General features: G+C 36.4%; 1 protein-coding gene across 1 annotated transcript in view; it reads left to right on the top strand.

Annotated features, from left to right (window-relative positions):
• Positions 1–214: 214 nt before the first annotated feature.
• Positions 215–24,669, top strand: part of LIX1 (limb and CNS expressed 1) — a 58,296-nt gene continuing 33,841 nt past the window's right edge. The window contains exons 1-2 of the mRNA XM_044657642.1: positions 215–296; positions 18,078–18,241. Coding sequence (XP_044513577.1) covers positions 215–296; positions 18,078–18,241 — 246 coding nt within the window. The remainder of the gene's footprint in view (positions 297–18,077; positions 18,242–24,669) is intronic.

The raw sequence follows: 24,669 nt of genomic DNA on the forward strand, positions 1-24,669 counted from the left end.
GCTAATTAGCTCAGCATACAACAAAGATAAGTGAGCCAGGGAGGAGGGCCCACTGAGAGGTCTTTAGGTTCTGGGCAATGTCTGATTGGCAGATGTTAAAAGAGATTCTTTGGTAATCCAGTGCATCAATGAACAGCACAAATTCAGTACAGGGCTGGAATAATTCAGGCATGAGGACACTTTGCGCATGCAGTCTCGAAAACGCAGAGCCAAGATGGATAGAACCTTGGAATCCCTGAAACACATCATTACCCAAGTCCTGCCTCACAGAGACCCAGATCTTGTATTTAAAGACTGTAAGTACAGAAGAAAAGAAGTTTCTTGACTGTTGAGATAATAGTTCTAAAATGTTCTAGTCACATCCTATTTGCGTTTTGTTTCTGTTAAGTCTTTCTGTAGCAGGGTGTTATGGTATAACTGATAGTTAACTCATTCCTGATTTCAGGAAAATGAATCTCTTTCACATGGGACCATTGCTTACTGGATTATTTTGCCTGTAATGTGTTTCACAAATATTTTAGGAATCTTTCTTTGAAAAATAGCAATAATTTGGAGTTTTTTTAAAAGACTCAGGGAACTTTTCTAAAAGTTATTTCACAATTACGAGAGCATATAATATCTTTGAAATAATAAACACTTAGTGCCTAAATCTTTAGAATTAATTTTTCTCCTTTCTCATGACTCAGCTATAATGGTAAATTGGCGCTTCTTTTTATCTTTTTAACATGTTTGCTTACTTCAAAAACTTTCAAGAAAAGTCAATCAACTCTATGATTTTTTTTCTTTCTCTAACAAATTGGGAAATTACATACTGTAATTCAAAGGCCAATAAAATTGCCTGAGATTTCTCTCCTCTAACACATTAACATGAGACTGCCACATGCTGATGGCAAAAGCTCATTCAGAATCTGTTTGGTTTTCTTTCCATTAATAATGGAAAATTATGAAATCAAATCTTCCAGTTTTAGCAATGCCATTAGGCCATTTGTCATGTAACTTGGTTTCTGGAACTAATTTAATATCCTGCTCCAAAACAGACTATCTGTACATTTTGTCTTATCTACAGTAGGTTTCACGTTACAAAGACTGGTGAAATTGGACTTTAGGTAGAGAGCTATCAGAGGCAAACTGCATGTGGAACGATTTTTGAAGTCCAATAATTTACAGATTTCTCCTTTGCGTCTGTATTTATGCAACTTCTATCTTCGTTGGTAGGTCTTCAGTTTGGCATCTTGATTTCTGAGAGATGAACAATGTTGCTTGCCAGGTGTTATTTTTATTTAAATTACTTTTAGGGGCAATGGAGAAAGATTTAAGTTGGTATATTGTTTTATTCTGCCAACTTTTTCCTTCTCAATTAAATTGGAAGTTACTTTGCCCCTTTGGCAAGATATGACAGGTATTTATTTCATCTCGATTTGTCAACAGCTACGTTTTTACTTGCTGGATTCCAGGGTACTTGCAGTAAGCAGGGATAAAAGGAATCTCCCTCTCCTACATTAGAACAAAATTCATTAATAAAAGAGAAAGGGGTCTTTGAGTCATCCAGCTGGCTCTGGTCATGAAAAGTCTTCTTAGAGTTTGGAGTAGTAGGAAGTGATACAGGGAAGCAGAGAACAGCATGATCCCATGGTCTGCTCTGAGCCCTTTATGGACTTGAGAGACTTACTGTGAGAGTTATAGAAATTGAAACAGCATGAGCCCACCTCCTTGTTATAGGCAAAATCAGCAGCTATCCATAGTTTAGGATACAGAGTAGGGTAGAAGGCAAGAGGAATGGGAAAACAAATCTTTCAGGAAATCAGCATTACTATGGAACATCTCAATGTGTCCAGGAGAATAACATTATATTATTTTAACATACGATTCAAATTTGATCAGATAGTATTGGGGAATGGAGGAAAAGCAATAATCACTCATCCCAAAATGCCTTGCTCTTGTGCCATGGATACCTAGAGTTATGCAAATATGAAATTTCTAATACTATGCTATGCCCCATGGCTTTCTTTATTCTGAGAAAAAAAACTAAGTAACTGGAAAACAGACAGGATATATATATATATAGATATTTAGTCTTCTACTGAAAGTTTTCATAGTGACCCATCATCCAACTACCAGGGGTGTGAAATATATGGGGAAAAGATTATTTTACTTTTTGGTGCTGAATCCTAACATGTTTATATGTATGTATATATATATATATTTAGATATAAATATATATTTCTTTGCATAGAGAGATAGAAGGGTTACTTTTCAAGATGGTACATGAACCCCCAATTTCTTTGATGAGAGCCTTTTGCTACTATTGGGCCCTTTGCCCTGGCAGCAGACCAGCTGGGAGAGTAAAGGACAGGTGTAAATTCTCTGCTTCAGCTGCCACTCCATGACTGGACAAGCAGCACTTCTTTCTCTTCCTTCACTTCCTACCTCCCAGCTCCAATTGCCCAAAAAAAGGGGATCTTCACCTTGGCACAGTACTTGAATGATCCTCAGAGGAAAAGGGGTATTGGGGTATTATTGAATAAACAGTAGAAAGACCATGCATTCTTTTATAAATGAGAAGCTGAAGGAACATGATAATGCAGGTGGAGAGGAGAATGAACAAAGCAAAAACATTGTAGAGATTACCTTCAAAAATGGTATGTTTTTTCCCAATGTTCTGAAGTAGACATTTCAAACTTTGACTCCTGTCTCTGCCCCAGCCTCTGCCCCTTAATCCTGAATGATCTTAAACAAATCACTTCAGTTATCTAGGCCTTAATGTTCTCATTTCTAAAATGAGGGGGTTAAATTCTCAATGTGGGATTTTGGAGCTGGAAGGAACCTTAGAAATCACTTTATTTTTTCCTTCTCTAAGCTATAAGTTTAGATTTTAGGGTAGGGAGTGTAGGTAAATCTGAACTTTCTCTTAAACTAAGATATGAAAAAGTTACTTTTGTCCTGAGACAGAGGTGAAGGTGAATTGTTACATTCGCTTTGAGAACATTTTCTTTTTTCAGCCTACTATTGTAGATTGTGCACTGCACAGTATTTCCCTTAGGACAGTGATGGCAAACCTTTTAGAGATGGAGTACTAGGCATCACCCCCTCCCTTTTTACCCCAAACAGGGGAGAAAGTAAGTCCTCCCATTGGGCTGCTGGGCAGAGGGGTGGGTGAAGTGAGGAATGTCCTCAGGTGCATGGAGGTGGGGGAACAGCTCCAGCCCAAGTCCCTCTGGCTTTTTGGTAACAAACTCTGGTGGGCAACTGCAGGTGTGCCCATAGAGAGGGCTCTGTGTGCCATCTTTGGTATGCGTTCCATAGGTTTGCCATCACTGCCTTAGGTGATGTATCAGGTATTCATTATCCAGGAGTTATGAACTTTTCCCAATAATGCTGGATAGAAAAAATAATAAAGTGGATATTTTCTGTTCATGTCACAAATGAAAACTAACAAGAAGCCTTCCCATATTTCCCTCAGACATTAGTATTTCCTCCCACTTCAAATTACCTTGATCTGGTTCAAAATCTGATTTCATGTATTTATTACTATGTGACCCAGGGCAAGTCCCTTAATCTCTCTAAGCCTCAATTTGCTTAGTTATGAAATGGGAAAAATAATAGCACCTACCTTGTAGTCCTGTTGTAAGGATCAAATGAAATGTGTGTAAAGCACTTTGCAGACTTTAAAGTGCTATGTAAGCCAGAGCTATCATTCCTGGAGATATCACCAACATCATCTCCTCTTGCTCCTCTTCCTTCTAATCCTTCTCCTCCTTCTTCCTATTCCTCTTCTTCTCCCTCCTCCACCAGAGAAATCCTGTAATTAAAACAATGATCCAAGACAATTCGAAAGGACCAAGAGTAGAAAAATGCTACCTACCTCTAGGAAACTAAATAATTCTGAGCACAGACTGGAGCATACTTTTTTTATTTCCTTTAAAATAAAAAAAAATGAAAAAGAAGCTTTGTGATATGAGTTGGCAGATTTGGCATCCACACAGACAAAACAGTAGATCATTGAAGTGATAGTGTCTATACAATCATTCGCCACCCACCACATTTAATTTTTCCATGGCCATGGCCTTGTCAAAATTGTCTTCTATTTTGATAGGAAAGATTATAATTACAATTATAATCTTTCCTGGTAGTAGTTATTAGGCTTTCAATATTTGTTTGTCAAAAATGGGAAATTCTGTATCCTTTGCACAACCAGCTACCTAATAAAATAGCATAGAGGCAAAAGTAAAAAGAAATTTAAAAACAACATAGCAGCAAAAGTAGACAAATAAAGGAAGCAAATCTTCCTGCATAGCCTGGAAGCTAAAAAGAACACAAATGACTTTCTTTACCTCCACATCTTTCTTCCCACCAGGAGGCAAGTAATAGTTCAGTGGATAGAGTGCTGGACCTGGACTCAAGATCAGAGTTCAATTCCAGTCTGAGATACTTATTAGCTGTATGGTCTTGGGTAAGTCACTTGACCTCAGTTTCCTCAACTATAAAACGGGGAAAATAATGGCACTTCCCTCCCAGGATCAAATGAGATAATATTTGTTAAAAATAAAAATGGAAACTAAAAACACTTAGCACAGTACCTGGCATATAATAGGTGCTATATGATGTTCATTCCCCCTTTATCCCTTGGAGAGGAAAGCTTGAAAAAAAGTGGTGGTTAAGTAAATGAAAGCCGTTCTTTGCTTTAGGGTGCTATAGCTTGGTCCCAAAAGGTTGGATAAACTGCTATATGCTTTTTCAGCCTAGATTGTGTGTTTTTCTTCTGACTGGTCTCAGGTCACTTGCTGTATATTTGAGCATGATCACCACTTTTCTCCCTTCAGAATATGATCATTTCCATTATTCTTTACATAGCTGTCAGGTGAACAACAATCATAAACCATCACTGGGTCCCATACCCAGATGGAATGGAATAGATTCCCAGAGAATATCCTATCCTGATCCCCTCCCATCAGTTTCTAATGGAAACCACTTCTCTATATTAGTCCTTCAAGGTCAAAAGCCATGGCAACTTGGAGAACTTCCGGTAATACTAATCCACTGACAGGCGGTCCCTTCTGGCCCACCAAGTTTCCATGGTAATATCTCAAGGGAAAAGGCAATTTGTGCCCAAAGCTAGGGCATGTTAATTATTCTTCCCTTCTGTGGAGGAGCTGGCCTTTAATCATACAAATGTCAATGATATCATTACAATGTCACTAATATTTTTCTCTTCAAATCTACTAACACAACAGTAAGATGAAAATACCTATTCAAGACACAATTCTTTCTTCAAAGTAATATATTTACATAGTTCATGTGAATAAACTCTACCATTTGGGAAACGTCTGAAAGGTTCGTTTACCTCAGTTAGGTGAGTATTTTATTTTAAAAAGAAAGGACAGTTTACTCTTCTTACAGGATTGGGACCACACTACAAGTCTAATTTTTTAGAATCCTCTTTTTTTTTTTTTTTTTTTTTTTTTTTAAACCCTTACCTTCCATCTTGGAGTCAATACTGTGTATTGGCTCCAAGGCAGAAGAGTTGTAAGGGTAGGCAATGGGGGTCAAGTGACTTGCCCAGGGTCACACAGCTGGGAAGTGTCTGAGGCCAGATTTGTAGAATCCTCTTTCATCATGGATTTCATTAAATGTACTGTGAGATAGCAAAAATTCTCCGAGAGCCAAATGTTCATTAACTGTGCATATTTGAGTCAACTTTTTTATATACAGAAATTATACATTTAAAGAAAAATATTTGAGATGAAGTACTCAAGAATAAAAATTCTCAGAAACATAACATTAGAGATTACTGTATCAAGTGTGCCTGCGAAAAAGTAGCAATAAACTTCAGGATGCTTGCTAGCTAAATTTAGAGCAATGATTACATTTTTATTACAATAATTTGCAATCTGGTCATTTTAACTCCCACATTATAGTATTTCTTATGAGCCAAAGTCTATTTATGGTTGATTTCACATATTTATTTTTATAGCTATTTGAATTTTTTAAAGAAAGAAGGCTGGTTTCATTCCACTCAACTCAGATTTGAGTGTCATATTTTTTTTCTAAATCAGAGAATATTAAGCACATTTCCTTTTCTCCTTTTTTTTCCAATAAATACACCACTGGGCAGAGATAAAATATTCACCCCCAGAGAAAATTCATCCTGCCTGCCCCCAAAAGAGTCAGCTTTAAGGAATGCTATCTTAAAATCTTAATGCTGTCTCCTGTAATTTTATTTATTCCTTTAAAAATCAGGGGAAAATAGATTATAATACAATATAAATATTGCGCCTCAACCTTGTGATGAAATCTAGTGCCTTCTTCCGATCCTGCTGTCTCTTCTCACCAAAGATTTTTAACAATATAGATTTGTTAGCCTGAACTCACTTTTAACAACTTCTGAAATGCATGTGTTAAGTTACAGCCCATAATGGGACACAGCTGCATGAGGGTGAGTGCTTAAGTTATGATTTTTCTGTTTAAATGATATGGTTTTTACTGATTATGTGCTACAGATTGATTTAAGAAATGTAAGACAACTTTAGAGGCCTTTCATAAAAGAATCTTCTTTATTTAATACATTTCAGATTCTAGTTTTAACTCAAAAGGCTCTTATATTTTCTCTATGTTTAAATGCTTATTTAAGTTTAGTCTGTCAAGGTAGTTAAAACAACTCTTTCTCCCACTCCCTCAACCCCTCCCAAATCCAATTCCCAACAAAACTCCTTTAAGCTTAAAACTGACAAAGTCAACAGTCATTAAAATCTCTATATCCACTTTATCCTTTGTGCATGGAATATGCAATTTGAATTGTGATTTTTTATTTAGCTAGCATTTATGTAGTGCTTTAAAGTTTGCAAAAATGCTTTACAAATATTATTTCACTTTCTCCTCATAATAACCCTGGGAGATAGGCAGAATTGTTATTATTCTCCTCTTATAGATAAGGATTTATGGCAGACAGAGATCAAAAGACTTGTTTAAGGTAATACATCTATTTTATTTTTTATTTTATTTTATTTTTTATTTTATTTTAAACCCTTAACTTCTGTGTATTGACTTATAGGTGGAAGAGTGGTAAGGGTAGGCAATGGGGGTCAAGTGACTTGCCCAGGGTCACACAGCTGGGAAGTGTCTGAGGCCAGATTTGAACCTAGGACCTCCTGTCTCTAGGCCTGGCTCTCAATCCACTGAGCTACCCAGCTGCCCCTAAGGTAATACATCTAAAAAGTTCTCTGAAATCAGATTTGAACTCTGGTCTTCTTGACTGCACATCCAGCTTTGCTCTTATTTCAATACTTTAAAGGATTTGTGATTTTATTAGGATATATTCTTATCAATTTTTATTATCCTTATTCAGTTGTTTCTGTTGTGACTCTTTAATGATCTTATTTGAAGTTTTATTGGCAAGGACATGGGAATGGTTTGCTAATTATTTCTCCAGCTCCTTTTGCAGATGAAATGAGGCAAAAAGAGTTAAGTGACTTACCCAGGGTCACCCAATTAATGTGTCTGAAGCCAGATTTGAATTTAAAAAGATCATCACACCACCTAGCTGACCTATAATAATATTATAGACTGATGGTTATTTAGCTTCAATCTGAAACATATTCTAGTGGCAGAAAGCTCTCTATTCCAGGAGATACTCAATTCTACATATACAGACTACAATGATTGTGAGAGAATCCTTTCCTAGGTTGAGGCTGGATCTGCTTCCCTACCTCTTCTCTCCAATTGTCTTAGCTCTGCCCTTTGGAGACAGATATGTTTACTTCTTCCATGTAATTGTTGTTGTTATTGTTCAATCATCCAATCATGTCCAACTCTTCATGACCCCATGGACCGTAGCATGACAGACCCTTCTGTTCTCCACTATCTCTTGAAGTCTGTCCAGGTTTGAGTTCATTATTTCCATGGAACTATCTATTCATCTCATCCTCTGCTATCTCCTTTTCCTAATGATTTCAATCTTTTCCAAATTAAGGTCTTTCACAATGAGTCCTATCTTCTCATTATGTAACCAAAGTATTTAAACTTCACCTTCAGTACTTGACCTTCTAATGAACAGTGACCTTCCAGAACATTCCAGTGAATTAATTTAAATATTGACTGATTTGCTGTCCTTGCTATCCAAGGAACTCTCAAAAGTCTTCTCCAGCACCATAATTCTTACTTTCAGTGTTATTAATCTCTCCTTCAATTTTCAGAATTTCCAATTTGGAATTTAATTGAAGGTTTTCAATTTTTTTCTTTTCCTATTTTTTCCTATTTTTTTTAGTTGCATGCTTCAATTCATTAATCTTCTCTTTCTTTATTTTATTGTTGTAAGGGTTTGTAGACATGAATTTCCTCCCAAGTACTACTTTGGCTATATCTCATAAATTTTGTTAAGTCTTCACACTGTCACTTTCTTTAATGAAATTATTGATTGTTTCTATGATTTCTTCTTTCATCTATTTGATTTTTAGAATAAGAATTAATTTGTAGTCTTCCTGCTGCCTTTTGTTGAGTATAATTTTTTTTGCAAACTGGTCTGAAAAATATGCACTTAATATTTCTGTTTTTCTACATTTGGACTGAGGTAAGGATTTTATGCCCTATTACTTGGTCAGTTTTTTGTGAAAGTTCCATGTATTGCTGAGAAAAAGTATATTCCTTCATTCCCATTCCAGAAGTCTAACACACTCAATTATTCTAAAGTTCTATTTACTTCCTTAACTCATTTCTTGTTAATTTTTGGTTGGATTTATCTACTTCTGAGAGGGGAAATTTGGAGTCCCCCCAACTAGTAATGTTAGCTACATATTTTCTCCCAAAACTCATGTAACTTTTCCTTTAGGAATTTGTATACTATGCCATTGGGTATATATGTGCTTTAATAATGATATTGTTTCATTGTCTGTAATCCAGCATCATAATTTGAATGTTCTGATCCTCCAGTGCTCAGCTTTTCTTATAGTCCAACTCTCACGGCCAAACATTGCTACTGGAAAAGCCATAGCTTTGACTATACGGATCGCCTTTAAATATTTGGAGATGTTAACATAACCTCCTAATCCTTCTCTAAGCTAAACATCCATAGTTCCTTCAACTACATTGCTCATAATATGATTTCTAGACACAGTCTAGTTGACCAAAAACTAAGCATAATACTCCAGAAATAGTTCAAGAATTTTTGAGGCCTGAAACATTCATTGTCTGTTGGCCATCCTTCTGGTATGTGGCTTAACTAGGCTTCATATAGGATTAAACTTCATTGTTATTCCATTGTGCTCGACTCTCTTTATCCTATGGATCCTACTGGCCATGAGATTTTCTTGGCAAGGATACTAGAGTGGTTTGCCATTTCTTTCTTTAGTGGATTACGGCAAACAGATTAGAGTGACTTTTCTAGAGGTTGCACATCGAGTAAGTGTTTGAGAATGGATTTGAACTCAGGTCTTCCTGACTCCAGACCCAGTGCTCTATCCATTGAGCCACCTACCTGCCTGTACTTCATTGCCAAATTAATACTCAAAGGCATTATAGAATGAGAGAAGCAGGCTGAGCTTGCAGTCAGTGTAGTGAAGCAATGAAAAAGATACTATCAACTGAAGTTCACTTTATTGATTAATATCTATTCTGTCTCATCCTACTTAGCCTGGTGGTAGGAACTTTTTAATGTTGGATTACTAGGTACCTTTTAGCATTATTGTCTATGTCATTCATTTAGCACTTTTCATGGACTATTTTGTTTATTCATTTCCTTTTAGGTTTTATCCCAAATTAGATATTAGCTCCATGAGGGCAGGAATTATTGCATTTTTACTTGCATTTCTCACAGCTCCATCTGTCTCTTTTGCTTCTACTTATTTGCTGCTAAATAGAGCTTAAGAAAGTTATGCAACTGCTGAGTGGATCTACTACCAATTATGTTATCTAATCTTTCACTGAGCTCTCACTGGAGCAAGGCATTCTTTAATTCTCTCTAACAGAAGTTGTTGCATACTTTCTCTTCTCCCCAGTCTTTTGCACCACTGTTTCCTTCTGCCCTCACAGCTGAGAACCTTACCTCACACTTTACTGAGAAAATAGAGACTATTGACTCTGAGATTCTTTTCTTCCCTCTCTATATCTTATAGTCCCTTGATATCATCTCCCATTTTTTCTCCTTTTATAATAGTCTTCAAAGAAGAGGTGGCATTTTTCCTTTTCAAAGTCAGGCCCTTTCCAAGATCATGTGTAACCTTAATCAAATCTCCTGTCTCCTTCAGAAGATTGTCTCATCAATTATCCCCTCTTTTTCTCTCTAATCTACATTCCCCCTCCCTCTCCGTCTCCTAGCTTCTTCCTCTCTACCTACAAATATACTCATCTCCCATATTCTTTTTTTAAAGCCCCCTTCTGTTTTAGAATCAATATTGATTCTAAGGCAGAAGAGTGGTAAGGGCTAGGCTATGTCACTTGCATGCAGGTCTCCATGATCTCATTTTAGTCTGTACCTATAAAGTAATCTCCATTGAACTCATCGGCATAGTGAGATTAGGCACTGAGTTTGGGATCTGAAAGATCTAGAGTCAAGACCTGTCTCAGGCACTTTGTAGCTTTATAATCCTGGATGTAATTCTTAACTTCATTGTGACTCTGTTTCCCTCTGAGAACCATAGAGCTCAGCATTTACTTACTACTTTGGCACTCCTGGAGTAGTGAACCAATCGGCAAGATGAGTACAAGAATGCCCTTTACACTGTTCCACGTTGCAAATGTTGGAAGGTGTCCCATTGCTTAAACTAATTCGTGGAAATTTCACCATCTGCCTCCATGGCTTTTTACAAATTGGAGCCTGGTAGAAAGCAAATGTCCCCCTTTCACAGGAAATGCTAGGCTGCTATTCAGTGTCCCTTCCAAACTCTGGCTTACAACAGATCCTCAAGAGATTCTTGGCTTGGGGTGAGGTTGAGAAAAGGCAGGAAGGAGGCAGCAAGCACTCTCACTTATATTTACTTTCTTCCTGAAACTTGGAATAGGGCAGTCAGAATTGTTTAATTTACAAGCATTTATTAAATACCTACTATATGCCTGGCACTGTACTTCATGCTGGGGATACAAGTGTGGGTCCCCAGTGGTTCTCTGATAAATTAAAAAAAATTTTTTTAATTTATTCACTCCTTCTCTACCCTCCCCACACCACAGAAGTCACCATCCAGCAAATATATAGAGAGATTATGTCTTTCATGTTTCCACTTCTCAGGTCATTTTATGAAGGTGAACATTCACGAATTATTCTTCAAATACTAAAATCTATAACTGTATATAATATTCTCTTGGTTCTACTCCTTTTACTCTTCATTATCTCATGTATTTTTCCCAAGTTTTTTTGTTTTGTTTTTTTTTTAATTTTAAACCCTTAACTTCTCTGTATTGACTTATAGTTGGAAGAGTGGTAAGGGTAGGCAATGGGGGTCAAGTGACTTGCCCAGGGTCACATAGCTGGGAAGTGTCTGAGGCCGGATTTGAACCTAGGCCCTCCTGTCTCTAGGCCTGGCTCCCAATCCACTGAGCTACCCAGCTGCCCCTCTCCCAAGTTTTTAAAATAAATGAATAAGCTCATTTTTTTTTTAACAGCACAGCAGTTCTCCATTACAATCACATACTACAAGCTATTTAGTTATTTCCCAGCTGATGGGCATCCCCTCAATCTCCATTTCTTTGCCATCACAAAAAGAGCTGCTATAAATATTTTGGAACATACAGGTTCCTTTCCTCCTAAGAATATACTGTGTATACACAGCTCTTTGGGTATAATTCCAAATTGCTCTCCAAAATGGTTGGATCACTTCACAGCTCTACCAGCAGTGCACTGCTGTCTCCTCTTTTCCACATACCCTCCAACTTCTGTCATCTTGCTCCCATCTTTTTGGCCAATCTGACAGGTGTGAGATGATACCCCAGAATTTCTCTGGTTTACATTTCCCCCACTGGTAAATATTTCACAACCAGCTCTCCAGGAAAAAAAAATCTCTGCATGACACTTAAGAAAAAAGCACAACCCTTACCCTCTGTCTTAGAATCTATACTAATTATAAGGGCTAGGTGATTGGGGTCAAGTGAGTTGCCCAGGGTCACACATGAAGTGTCTGAGTTCGGATTTGAACTCAGGACTATTTAAAATAAAGAGGTGTCCCTATTCCCTAAGAATCATAAGAATTTAAGAATTTGCTTTGCTAAAGAATGAGTTTGCTCAGCTCCAGGTAACTTTAGATGAAAATTCAGGGGCACCAATTTAGTGAGCTATGGGTCCTTTCAGGAAATCAATCAACAAATTCTATTAAGCAAAAAGAATATTACATACATATGAGTTGTCACTTCTGTCTCTAGTGGGAACCCTATGGGAAATGTTTCTGTGGGAAATATTAGAGACTGAAAGATATTTTTTTTAATTGCAAGCCTAGAATACTATATAAATAAATCAACATGACATGATTTACAACTTCTTCAGGTCCTCAGAAGTCATTTTATACAATGTATATGGTCATAACTGTGGCTTTTTTTTTTAGCCTGCAGTCATATAATCATAGACCATTTATTTGGTAATTTCCCCCTATATTTCAATATCCTTGTTATTTTCCTAACCTTTTCAAACTCTTTAGTTCTTTCAAAATTGCCTTCCAAAAAAAATGATAACATCAAAATATGTGGAAGTGGTCCGATGGAAGAGTGAGCAAGATTATTCAAAAAAACCCTATAAAACCCCTTCAACCTTAGGTAGAGCCCTAGGTCTGGAGTCAGGAAGACCTCAGTTCAAAGCCAACTTCACTACTTACTGAGCAAGTTACTTAACCTTGGTTTCCTCAAATGTAAAATGAGGGTAATAGTAGCTGAGTTGTTCTGAGAATCTGTAGTGGCAAATGTTAGTTATTATTACTGCTGCTCCTAGATTGGTTTCCTGGTAAAAATGTCTCTCAGTTCTGGAAAGTTCTATCAAAAGATCTGTAATTTTCTCTACTTTTTTTTTTTGTCTTGGCCTTGGGCCCCTATTCAGAGACAGTGTCCTAGCAAAACAATTCAGTGTTAGCTTAATCTCTCCCGCTTTTCTGCGATGCTTTCTCCTCAATAGCCTTCTTATTTCCACTAAGAACAGCCAATCCAGCAAAGGTCTGTGGTTAATCCTGTTTATGAAGACAAAATAAACATGTGAAACAAAGAAAGGTAAACAGACTATCCTGTGCCCAGAAAGAAAGGCTTCAGGCTTTCAGGAAGACAGCTGAGGAAGGAAAGAGGATACAGAATTCTGGCCTTGGGGTCTATAGCCTGAGGGTTTTAGCACCACAGCTTCTGTACTAACATTCCTCACGTCTAGCCTGCCCAAATAGTCTTGCTCCCTGTGTCCTAACAACTTCCTTTGTGGTGGCTGCCTCAGCCTGAACTTCTGCTGTCCCAGCTCCAAAGGTCCTTCCATGGCCCCCCACATTCTACAGCTCTCATCAGGAGGAGGACTCCTCTTTCTAGTCTGTCTCTAGGGCTCACTGAACTCTGGCTTATCCACTGTGATGTTGTCTGCTTTCCAGACCATTCAAAGGACTTGTATTTATCTCATGAAAAGATTACTTGGCATGGACAACATTGTAATTTGTTTAATATCTTGTTACTGTTCCCCCTTTTTTCCTGTGATTATTTTTTTTGAAAGACCACCTCCTTTAAAAATATATACCTCTTGTCTCCCTCTCATCTTGAATTAGTTAAGAACCTCAATCAAACTATATTGCTTTGTTGCCCTGGGTTAATTGTTAGCTCTAGAAGAGGGATCCAGAGGTAAAGGAAGGAAATAGAGAGAATGCTTTTCCAAATCATTGAAAAGCTCATTTTTCTTTCAATCTAGAATAGAATAGTACTAATATAATTTAATAATCAAAGCAATTAGGTTTGCCTCTTTAAAAAAAAACCCAACACATTTGTGTTATCAAAATTTCTTGCTTTCACCACAAAATTCCTTGTCGTACACATACCTAAAATTAACTCTGATTACTTATAACACACAGCCCATTTATAAAAGCTCTTAAATTTGGTGTACAATTTACTTGCAGCCTTCTCAAAAAACACTGTAATGTTCGGGAATAGCTTGTACTTTATTTATTACACAGAACCTAACTTGTTTATATAAAAAAAAAACAAGGAACCTCTCTACAGCACTACTATTATGGGCATAGAATGACAACCCTATTATGTCCTAATTAGGTTTGTAGTGTATGGAGTTGTGTTTTACAGGACTTGATCTAGTATTAAAACAAAATTTTACTATACTTTCATTTGGCAAGCAAAGGCAACAAAACAAATAAAAAAGTAGTGGTATCTTTGTGTTGGTTACAATTGAACCATTTTCTTGGTATCGTACATATTTGCCAAGAACAAACTATGTATGCTCTATCTCTTTGCAAGATGACTGCCTAACCCATTCATTCTTAATGTTTTAAATATTAGGCTTCTTAACCCCTGAGATAATGAAAGTCACCAAGCATGAGGCCTCTTGTTATTTCTTCATCCATAGTATAAATGAGCAAGGTGGCTCAGTAGAAGGCTAGATTTGAAGTTCAAATCCAGGCTTTGACACTTACTAATTGTGTGATCTTGGACAAGTCACTTAACTTCTGTCTGTCTCAATTTGCTCATCTGTAAAATGGGAATAATAATAGCATCTAATTCCTAATGTTCCTATCAGAATAAAATGAGACAATTTTTGTAAATCTCTTACAAACATTAAAGTATTATATAAATGTTAGCAATTCTTTCTTAGAAAGGCCTGAAAAATGATAGATGTCCACCAGAGGTATAAAAGGAAAAAATTCTATCAGAGAACTGCCTTGAGAAAGTAAACCTATTAAAATTGCCTCCATGTTCTCTTCTCTGTCAATATATCATTGTGACTACAAAGGACAAATTCATGGAATGGAGTAATCTGATTTTGTTGGGAATTGACTAAATTGGTTTCCATAAAACATTTTCTACATATTCAACATTCATCTTCCCAGGATGTTAGAAAACCAAGCATCTTGTTTAGATTTTTAAGACGAACATTATCTAACCTTGCCAAAAAAAAAATGTAAATAATTTCTATTTTTTTCTTCACAGCTCTAACCACCTATGCGTTAATACTTTAGGATGTAATCAATAAACATAACAAAAGCAATTCATTCCAAGAGGATAGATTCCAATAAAATAATTCTATTCATACCCAGAAAAGACAGAACCCAACCCTTTTCCTATTGTCTTACAACAGCTAGTCACCTCCCTACTTTATTGAACAAGAGGCAATCTAAATTTTTAAAAATTAATTTGCTCGCCATCCTCCAACAGATTAATTTAGATCGTAGGTGATAGCCAGGCAGTTCTCAAAAGAAATCCAAAAACCATATGAAAAAATTCCCCAAATGATTAATCACATTAGAAATGTAAATTGAAACAATCCATCAGATTGACAGAAGGTGGCAAAAAGGGAAAATGACAGTTGATGGAGGGGCTATGGAAGAACAGGCACAGGAATGCACTGTTGGTGGGACTGTGAACTGATCTCATCATTCTTGAAAGCAGTTTCAAATTATAGGCAAAAATTCACTATAAAAATAATAATACTACGTATATTCCCCAAAGAAACCAAAGAAAGAGCGAGAGGGCCCACACGTAATCAAATATTCACAGCAGCAATGTTTTTTGTGCTAGCAAAGAACTGCAAGCGTGAAGGGGAGCCCATCAATTAAAGAAGGCTTGAACAAATTATCTTATATGGATATAATGGAATACAGTTGAACAATAAGAAATGATGAAAGGATGAATTCAGAAAAACCTAAAAAGACATATAAACTTGGGCAGACTAAAATAAGAACTAGGAGAAAAATTTGCAGTTACAACACTATAAAGACAATCATTTTTGACTTAGGAACTCTGACCAAAAAAATTACTAGCCATGAATCCAGAAGACCAATGAATGACAGAGCATGATAACTATTTCCTGATAAAGTTGATGGACCCAAAGTATAGAATGAGACATCCATTTTCAAGCATAGTAAATGTGTACCATTGCTTTGATTGACTATACCTATTTGTTACAAGGATTGTGCTTTTCACATTTTTTTTTTAATTTGGGTGAGGTGAGGAGCTGTTAAGAAAAAGGAAGAGTTAAAGATAATGTTGCCAAAAAGAAAAAGAGAAGAAAAGAGGGTCATCGAAGCATTTTTAAAATGGAGAGAACAGAAATTCAGAGGGAAATACAGATAAGCAGGACAGCTTTGAAAGTAACATTATATAAAGTGCCAGACCCAGGGTCAGGAGGACCTGGATTTAAATGTGGTCTCAGACACATCATAGCTGTGTGACCCTGGGCAAGTCACTTAACCTCAATTAGAGAGTTTTTGCCATTCTTTTGTATTCGAATTGACAGAATAGAATTAGAATAAGACAGAAGATAAGAGTTTAAAAAAAAAAAGAAAATAACATTATATACTTTTTAAAAGAAAGCTATATGTAATAGACTTGCTGATTCATATATATATATATAATCCTCTTTTTGAACAAAGAAATGCTCCTGTTTATTCATGATTGTCAAGTTTGGAATAACACAAACAAAAATGCATAATAAATTAAATAATTATAGTGAATTCTGTGGCAAATTAAAAACTGAAAAATCTAGTTACATAGTCAGAAACAACTTTTACCAGTGTTAGTGGAACTACCTAGGACCCTCCTATGTGATTTTTAGGTTTCAACATTAAAATCTCTGAATAAGACTGACTGAATAGGCTACTTAATAGATAGGCATAGCATTACTTCCATAAGTCTACTGTTTACATATATGTGTTAGCTGGGACCACCCATACATGGGGACAGATTTGCTTTTCAGATTAACTTGGAAATATGAGAACTAGGCTCAATGGAAGTGGAACACCCATCGAGGATGGGCAAATTCTGCCTGGAATTGCAAACATCAAGTCCTAGGGTACCACCAGTACAAGGAATTGATAGTTGAGCAATTGGCATCATGAGGCATTGGGTGTGGGGCAGACAGTAAGATAATAATCTTATTAAGGATCATTGGAATATTTTGTTCTTGAAGAACACCTTTTCTCCATTTAGACAACTCACTATGGCAGATGAATTAACTGTCTACAGTATTTATTCACTAACCAATGAGAAGGAGTAAGAATACTATGTCCAAGGAAGAGGGCTAGGAAGGACTTTGACATTAAGATTTTAGAGAAAATGTTAATCAACAGACACTCTTAGAGAAAGGCACCAGGATGACAAGACGAATGGAGGCTGTGTTGGATAAGAATCATTTCAAGTAACTGGAGATAGAAGGCTTGGAAGGGACATGGTAACTGAAGACCTGTCAGAGATTTCATCTTTTCTGCTTGGCATCAGATGGGTAAAACTAGGAAAAATGGGTAGCAAAATATAGATTTTAGCTCAATAATAAAGAAGCTTCTGAATAATCAGAGCTACCCAAAAAAGTGAAATGATCTGCCTCAGAGGACAGGAAGTTCATTATTTATTTTTTTTATTCTTTTTTTATTCTTTTTAATTTTTAGAAAAATTTTCCATGGTTCCATGATTCATGTTCTTACTCTCCCCTCCACCCCTCCACCCCAACCCCAGTCCCAACCCTGTAGCCAACACACATTTCCACTGGTTTTAACATGTCATTGATCAAGACCTATTTCCAAATTGTTGATAGTTGCATTGGTGTGGTAGTTTCGAGTCTACATCCCCAATCATGTCCACTTCAACCCATGAGTTCAAGCATTTGTTTTTCTTATATGTTTCCTGTCCTGTAGTTCTTCCTCTGAATGTGGGTAGCATTCTTTACCATAAATCCCTCAGAGCTGTCCTGTGTCATTGAGGACAAGAAGTTCATGAAGGTCTTTGAGTGGATGCCTAAAGACTACTTGTTGATAAAAGGGATTCTTAAGCTAGATCATTTGTACAAGAAGTCTTCTGATGTCCCTTCTAACTGAAATTCTGTGAGAAATAAAGTCAGTGTATTAATAAGATATTCTTAAGATATGTCTCCATCTAACAATTAGTTATGATTATCTTGGGTTTTTTGTGTTTGTTTTTTTTTTCAGTGAATGTTGTGTCAATGTTGCAGGAATTTTGGGAAAGCAAACAGCAACAGAAGGCTGTGTTCCCAAGTGAAGGTTTGGTGGTATATGAGTCATTGCCATCTCCTGGGCCCCCATTTGTAAGTTATGTTACCCTCCCTGGAGGAAGCTGTTTTGGTAACTTCCAGGTAAGAAATGTTAACCTATTTGTTAATATTATATTTTCATGGAGAAGCTGGGTGGCTCAGTGGACAAAGAGCCAGGCCTGGAAATGGGAGGTCTTGGATTCAAATGTGGCCTCAGACATTTCCTAGCTGTGTGACCTTAGGCAAGTCACTGAACCCCAATTGCCTAGCCCTTATCCCTCTTTTGCCTTAGAATCGTATTCGGTATTGATTCTAAGATGAAAGGTAAGTATTGTTTTTAGTTTTTGTTAATACATTTTCATTATAATAGAGTAAGCTCCTCTGTAATGTTGAAGTCAGAAGATAAAGATACCCACATTATAGTCTTTCCATGTAATAAAATGAAAATTATGTGCTATACTTCACTATTTACACTGGGGGTATGAGAAGCAGTGTTAGGTAGCAGATAGAGCATACACTTGTTCAAATCTCACTTCCAGTATTTGCTAGCTATGTGACGACTGGCATGACTCAACTTTCCTGAGCCTCAGTTTCCTCAGTTGTAAAATGGGGATAATTATACCAACCTCCTGGTGTTGCCAGGAGGTTAAAATGAGATAACATGTGTAAATTGTTCAGCAAACTTAAAGCATTATATAGTATCTAGAGGAGGAAGGAACCTCAGGTACCATCAAGTCCATCTCTCCCATATAATAATGAGGAAACTGATTCCCAGATATGTTAAGTGACTTGCCTAAAAGCAGAAAAGATCAAAGGCAGGATCTGAATCCATCTCCTCTGACTCTAGGCCAATGCTCTTTCTGTTATGTTGCTTTACCTCCTATTTAACTTTCTACTATAATGTCCTGTCTCCTATAATTATTTGTTCTTATTTAACCTATAGCATAATCTAATTTATAGAAAAATCGAGTGATTTTTTAATATGATTTTCCCACAGTCTCCCAGGAAAACTCTGAGGTAAATGTTATAGTCTATTATTTTGAGATATAGCCTATAGCCAGTAATGTAGTTTCCTGTGCCTTATAAGATTTTGAAACTAAACTTTTTAAAATTAGTATTTTTCAGTAGGAGCACTAGAATGAGGGTAATTTTTAACATAATGTATTCATTAAGTTATTTCCTGGATGTAATACTTAGCATTTCAAACTCTAAAATCCCAAGATAATTTTGTTAACCCATATATCATTATTTATTTTTAAACAATAAGAAAATTAATTTTGATTTGACTAATGAACATTTCATGAGTATAAAGTGTCTTTGACCAGATTAATATATATGGGAGGGAGTAAAAATGTTTTAGTGCAGGTAGGTGGCACAGCAAATAGAGAACTGGCTCTGGAGTCAGGAAGATTCCTCATCCTGAATTCATCTGGCCTCAGACACTTACTAGCTGTGTGACCTTGGGTAAGTCACTTAATATGGTCTCAGTTTCCTCATCTATAAAATGAGCTGCAGAAGAAAATGGCAAAAACACTCCAATATCTCTGCCAAGAAAACCCCAAATGGAGTCACGAAGTTAGACATGACTGAAATGACCAAACAACAAAAAATGTTTTAAAATTATTTATGGCGCTATAAATTTCCATCCATCCATATTATGTTATGCCTTTACATAGATGATCAAACAGTAAGTATTTGAAGTCTATACCATATTAGAGACAAAAGAATGATAAAACATGATGTCCGGTCTGAAAGAGCTGACAAGTGATTTGGAGAGACAAAGCATGTCATGTTCAACACTATAACCAACAACAAAAAACAAAGCAGTATGTATCAAGATTTCATATGCCACGGATCTGGGGAGCATAGCTAACATGCTAGGTAACAGAAACGAACGCTGAAAAGATGAATAGGTTGGGATGCTGGACCAATACCAACAAGACAAAACCAGAGAAAGATAAACGTGTAATCTTGCATTTAGACTAATCAGTTGCCTAAGTAGAGAGTGGGTTAGTCCTAAGTTGATAATTTTGTGTGAAAAGGAACTCCAATTTAGGTTGACCACAAGCCAGTGGGGTGCTGGAAAATGTTTAACAATTGGCTGGCTGAAAAGAAAAAAATATATCTGATAGACTTCTAAGTTCAATATGCATTTTTAACATTTTCTTCATCCCTTTCTTAAACCTAGTTAGTAATTAACAAAACAATAAGTTCAAACTTGATTTGTAGTGTTTGCTCATTTCTGAGGCATAAATATACAGAAACTTTTAAAGTGGGTTGCTTGTCCACCTCAGTCACAAGTTCAATAAAACCAGCAGTGGGACATAACTGTTGAATAAGTTAATGTAATCTCATACCACATTCATAGAAACAAAAGGTTCAGTTCTGCTCTGTTCTGCACTGACCAGAACACATTGTGTCCAGTTCTAGGTGATACACTGGCAGCTAGACCTTGACAAATTAGACTTCCTGGAATCATAGAATGTCATAGAAAGCTTGAAAGGATATTAGAAATCATTTTTTTTTCCCCAAGCCTCTCCATTTATAGATGAGGAAATGAAAATCCCTCTGGGACAAAGGTTAATTTGCACATTGTCCCACAATGACTTAGCCAAGGACCAGAACCCACACTCCAAGCTCTTTTCACTCCGTAAAGTTGCCAATCCTTGCGATGCTGTCTCTTAACAAGCTGAGTCTTAGTGTTATTTAGTGTGATTAAAGTAAGAAACTAGTAGACTTGTGAGATTTAATTAAGAACGAGAAAACCAAAGTATTAGAGACATTTTTTGGCTGCTTGATGTTAGCCATAGTAAGAGGTGATTAAAAGAAGGTGACCATGATGGTTATCATTTCTGGAAACAATATCATGTAGGAAATGGTTCCTGAAACCACATATAGTAGAAGGAAAGTTTAATGAGAGACATGACAGTTGTTTTCAGATATCTGAGTATCTGTCAGAAGGAAAATATTCGCTATAGCCCCAGGGAGCAAAATAAGGAAGTTTCCAAGGGGCAGGTTTTTGCTCAATCTAAAGAAGACTTTTCTAACAGTCAGTACTGGAATGAGTTTTTCATTATTTCTGAGTTCCCCATCACGGGAAATATTCAAACAGATCCTCAATGATATTTATAGGGAATTCCTATTTTTCGGGAGCAGATGAATTGTTAGTTAACTTCTAGTTCTAAAAATTTGATGTTATAACAACAACCAATGATACCAAGTAATACATATAAAAACATTAAAAAAAACCCATTACCTTCTGCCTTAGTATCAATTCTAAGACAGAAGAGTGGCAAAGGCTAGGCAATCAGGGTAAAGTGACTTGCCCAAGGTCACATTGCTGAGAAGTATCTGAGGTCACATTTGAAACCAGGTCTTTCCAACTCTAAGCACAGTGCTCTATCCACTATACTACCTATCTGCCCCCTTATGTATAAATTTTGAGTTGTTCAGTGCGAACAATTTTCATTGCCACAGGAGTCCAGAGGGAAAAAATCAAGCCTGTAGTCATCAAATAAACCTAGATGGGCTTAAAAGTATTGAGTTAGGATAGAATAAAGTGGAGAAATGATTAGCCACAGTATGTTTTTGGACATAGGCTACCTTACTCCATTCTCCCAGCACACCATTCTCTGAGATTGTAAACCTATAGCACTGTTCCTCTGGGTTAAACCTAGTTATGAAGAAAAACCTATTACCACTGCCCCCCACCACCAGACTGTAACCCAAGAACAAGTAGAAGTGCTTTAAAAAACATGCCCATTTGGGTTCATCTATAATTGAATATAATCAAGAATTGACTTCTAGATATTTAATCTAGCAATTACCTCTCCACAAATGGGGGGAAAAGGTGAATTTAAATATGTGAACCTTGTTACATGTTAGCAGCTGTTACTGAAGAGGTTGAAAACGTTGTCTAAAGGATAGTTTATGATTCTTTATGGATTTTATTTATCCATACTTACCTAGTCTCCCACGATCATTTATAAGCAAAAGTTGGCCATAAAAGATGCATGTGCACATATTAAAAATACATAGGTATGCATATTTTGTGTATGTAAACATCTGTTCACATAATAGGAATACACATTTTTATACCAGTTTGTCATGAGTATCTAATGCATTTGATAGCTCGACACCATGTATTTTGAGAATATTTAAGGGAATATTCCAACTATTTTTATTTTGCTCACTTGAGAATCACCAATCATCCCCCAAAACCCATAAATATTTCTGAGAAAATGATAGGGTTTCCCTTGGGAAGTAATTGAATGTCTTTGTCATGATTTTAAATGATTTTTTTTAAAGTACAAGAACTAAACTCTTCTGAGGGGAGGTCTGTTTATGAGTCCCAAGATTACTTCAGAGTCTTGTTTTCCATATGTTTAAATCATCCTACCACAAAGTTCTCAGGAGTACTATTAACATCCTTACTTAAAATGCCGCAGAATTTTGTGAATCTAAGATGCTTTAAGCATTCACTTTTAACTGCCCAAAAGAGTCCTTTGACCCACGTGGCAGCACAAAAATGAGGTGGAAAAGAAAAACAGAGAAATCATTTCTTTAAGAAGTGCTCTCACACTTTTCATTGTATATCAGAAACTATCTTAAATGCCATTATCACCATATAACATTTCATCATATTTTTGCCTGCACTCAGACCATAACAATGTACATTCTCACTCCCACAATACTTTTCACATAATCAAATGTCAGCCCTGTGCTCTGCAAAGCATTTCATGATGGCTTCTTAATTTTTATACAGAGATGTCAAGGAACCAGTATATATGGTAGCAGTTGTCCTATTTGGCCTGTTATCCCCTCTGTTAATTCAAATAACCAAAGTATTTCTACTGGAGAGAGGAATATTAGAGTGGCTATTGGGATTAATCCCTCTCTTTCTTGATAGTCACTTAAAAGCTGTGAGAAATTCTGTCCATTTACCTTTCTGGGGAAAAGGTATGAGGGATGAGCAAGATGGGCTTTAGTCTTGCATCTAATCTGAGTAAAGCAGTCAAAAGACTAGTATGAACCAAAACACTCTGGATCTTATTCAAGGAAATCTCACTCCCTAATGTAGATGAGAGATGTATGTGAGGGTTAATTAACTATGCCTTCAGTCCCTCCCCTAATCGCCCCCCTCAACCAGAAAGACAAAGACACACCAAACCTGCTAGTTAGCCATGTCACTAAATCATATGCTCCCCAAATTCATTATAGCAAAAGGGAAGAAGTGAATAATTAACCTTTTAAAAAATCTCTGTTGTTTCAGAAGAATAAAAAAAACCTTCCAGAGTTGAAATGTCTTTGCTTTATACAAACTTGTAGTTTTTAAAAAATCTATTTTCTGATATTTAAGTAGATCTCAAGTAGAAATTCCTGTATTTTGGAGGTATTTGCTTTGTGCCATTTTTGTCTGGGTAGTTAATCCCTGCCTGCTCTGTCACCCCCACCCTCATCCTGACCACATACCATGACCAAGAAAACTATACAGTAATTTCCATTTACTACAAAAAGACCAACATAAGGGCCATCAGATCAGCTTCTGGCTCCCCTCTTGCTGAACTCAGAAGTAAAGCCATTCATTGTTCCTGCAGATGTTTTTGTTTTCAGTACCAAAGGGAATGTCATTAAGTATTTTATCTTCATTTTTTAAAACTTTTGTATTTTGATTACAAGTTCTGGGACTCAACTTTTCTTTTCAGGGCAGTGGTCTGGTCTTCTGCAGTAAGTCTGCTGGGATGATTTAGATGAATGAATTTTACTCTTGTTTAGGGAAAACAGCAAAAATTCCCTTTAGTTATTATTAGTAGGTACAATTTATATAAGCAAAGTAAAAGATAAATTTGAATAAATAACGTCATCCTGTGACTATAACTCTGAATTACGGTGATGGCTCAATTTATGTGAAAAGCATGGAGGCATTATAGTTACTGGCAAAAGTTATAGCCTTCTTTGCTTTCTAGGAAACAAATGTAGATGATGAACAACTTTGATGCTGGGTAGCTAGGCATAAGTCCACATGACATACTAATTTTCAGCCTATTAGAACTGGAAGGGTCTTTTGAGATCCCCTCTTCCAAGAAATTCCTTTTACAAATGAAGAGACTAAAGCCAGGAGCAGGAATGTTCACATTTCTAGGAAATACAAAACTAGGAATTAAATCTAAAATGGGGTCACCTAATGCTTAAAATAATTCTTTTTATGCTGTTAAATACTCTAGTAGATCTCTAATCTCATTGATGTGGATATTTTTTCCACCAATGCAGATCACAAACCTTCTATGCCTAGCTAGCCTGTATTTTGCTTGCCAAAGTCCTTATACAAGTTTGTCACTTGGGGTCCAATCCAAAGAGTCTTCTTCAAGTTCTCTTGAACCTCTCAAGAATGCCATGGGAGAACTCAAGCTATTCATCAGTTATCTCTCATACTAGCCATGTGACCCACCTATCTCCTTTTTCAGTCATAACATCTAGGGACTGGGAAACATCTGAATAATTGACTATTCCAGTTTTAATCCAGATACTTA

Source organism: Gracilinanus agilis, chromosome 1 (genome assembly GCF_016433145.1).
Source record: "Gracilinanus agilis isolate LMUSP501 chromosome 1, AgileGrace, whole genome shotgun sequence".
Lineage (NCBI taxonomy): Eukaryota > Metazoa > Chordata > Mammalia > Didelphimorphia > Didelphidae > Gracilinanus > Gracilinanus agilis.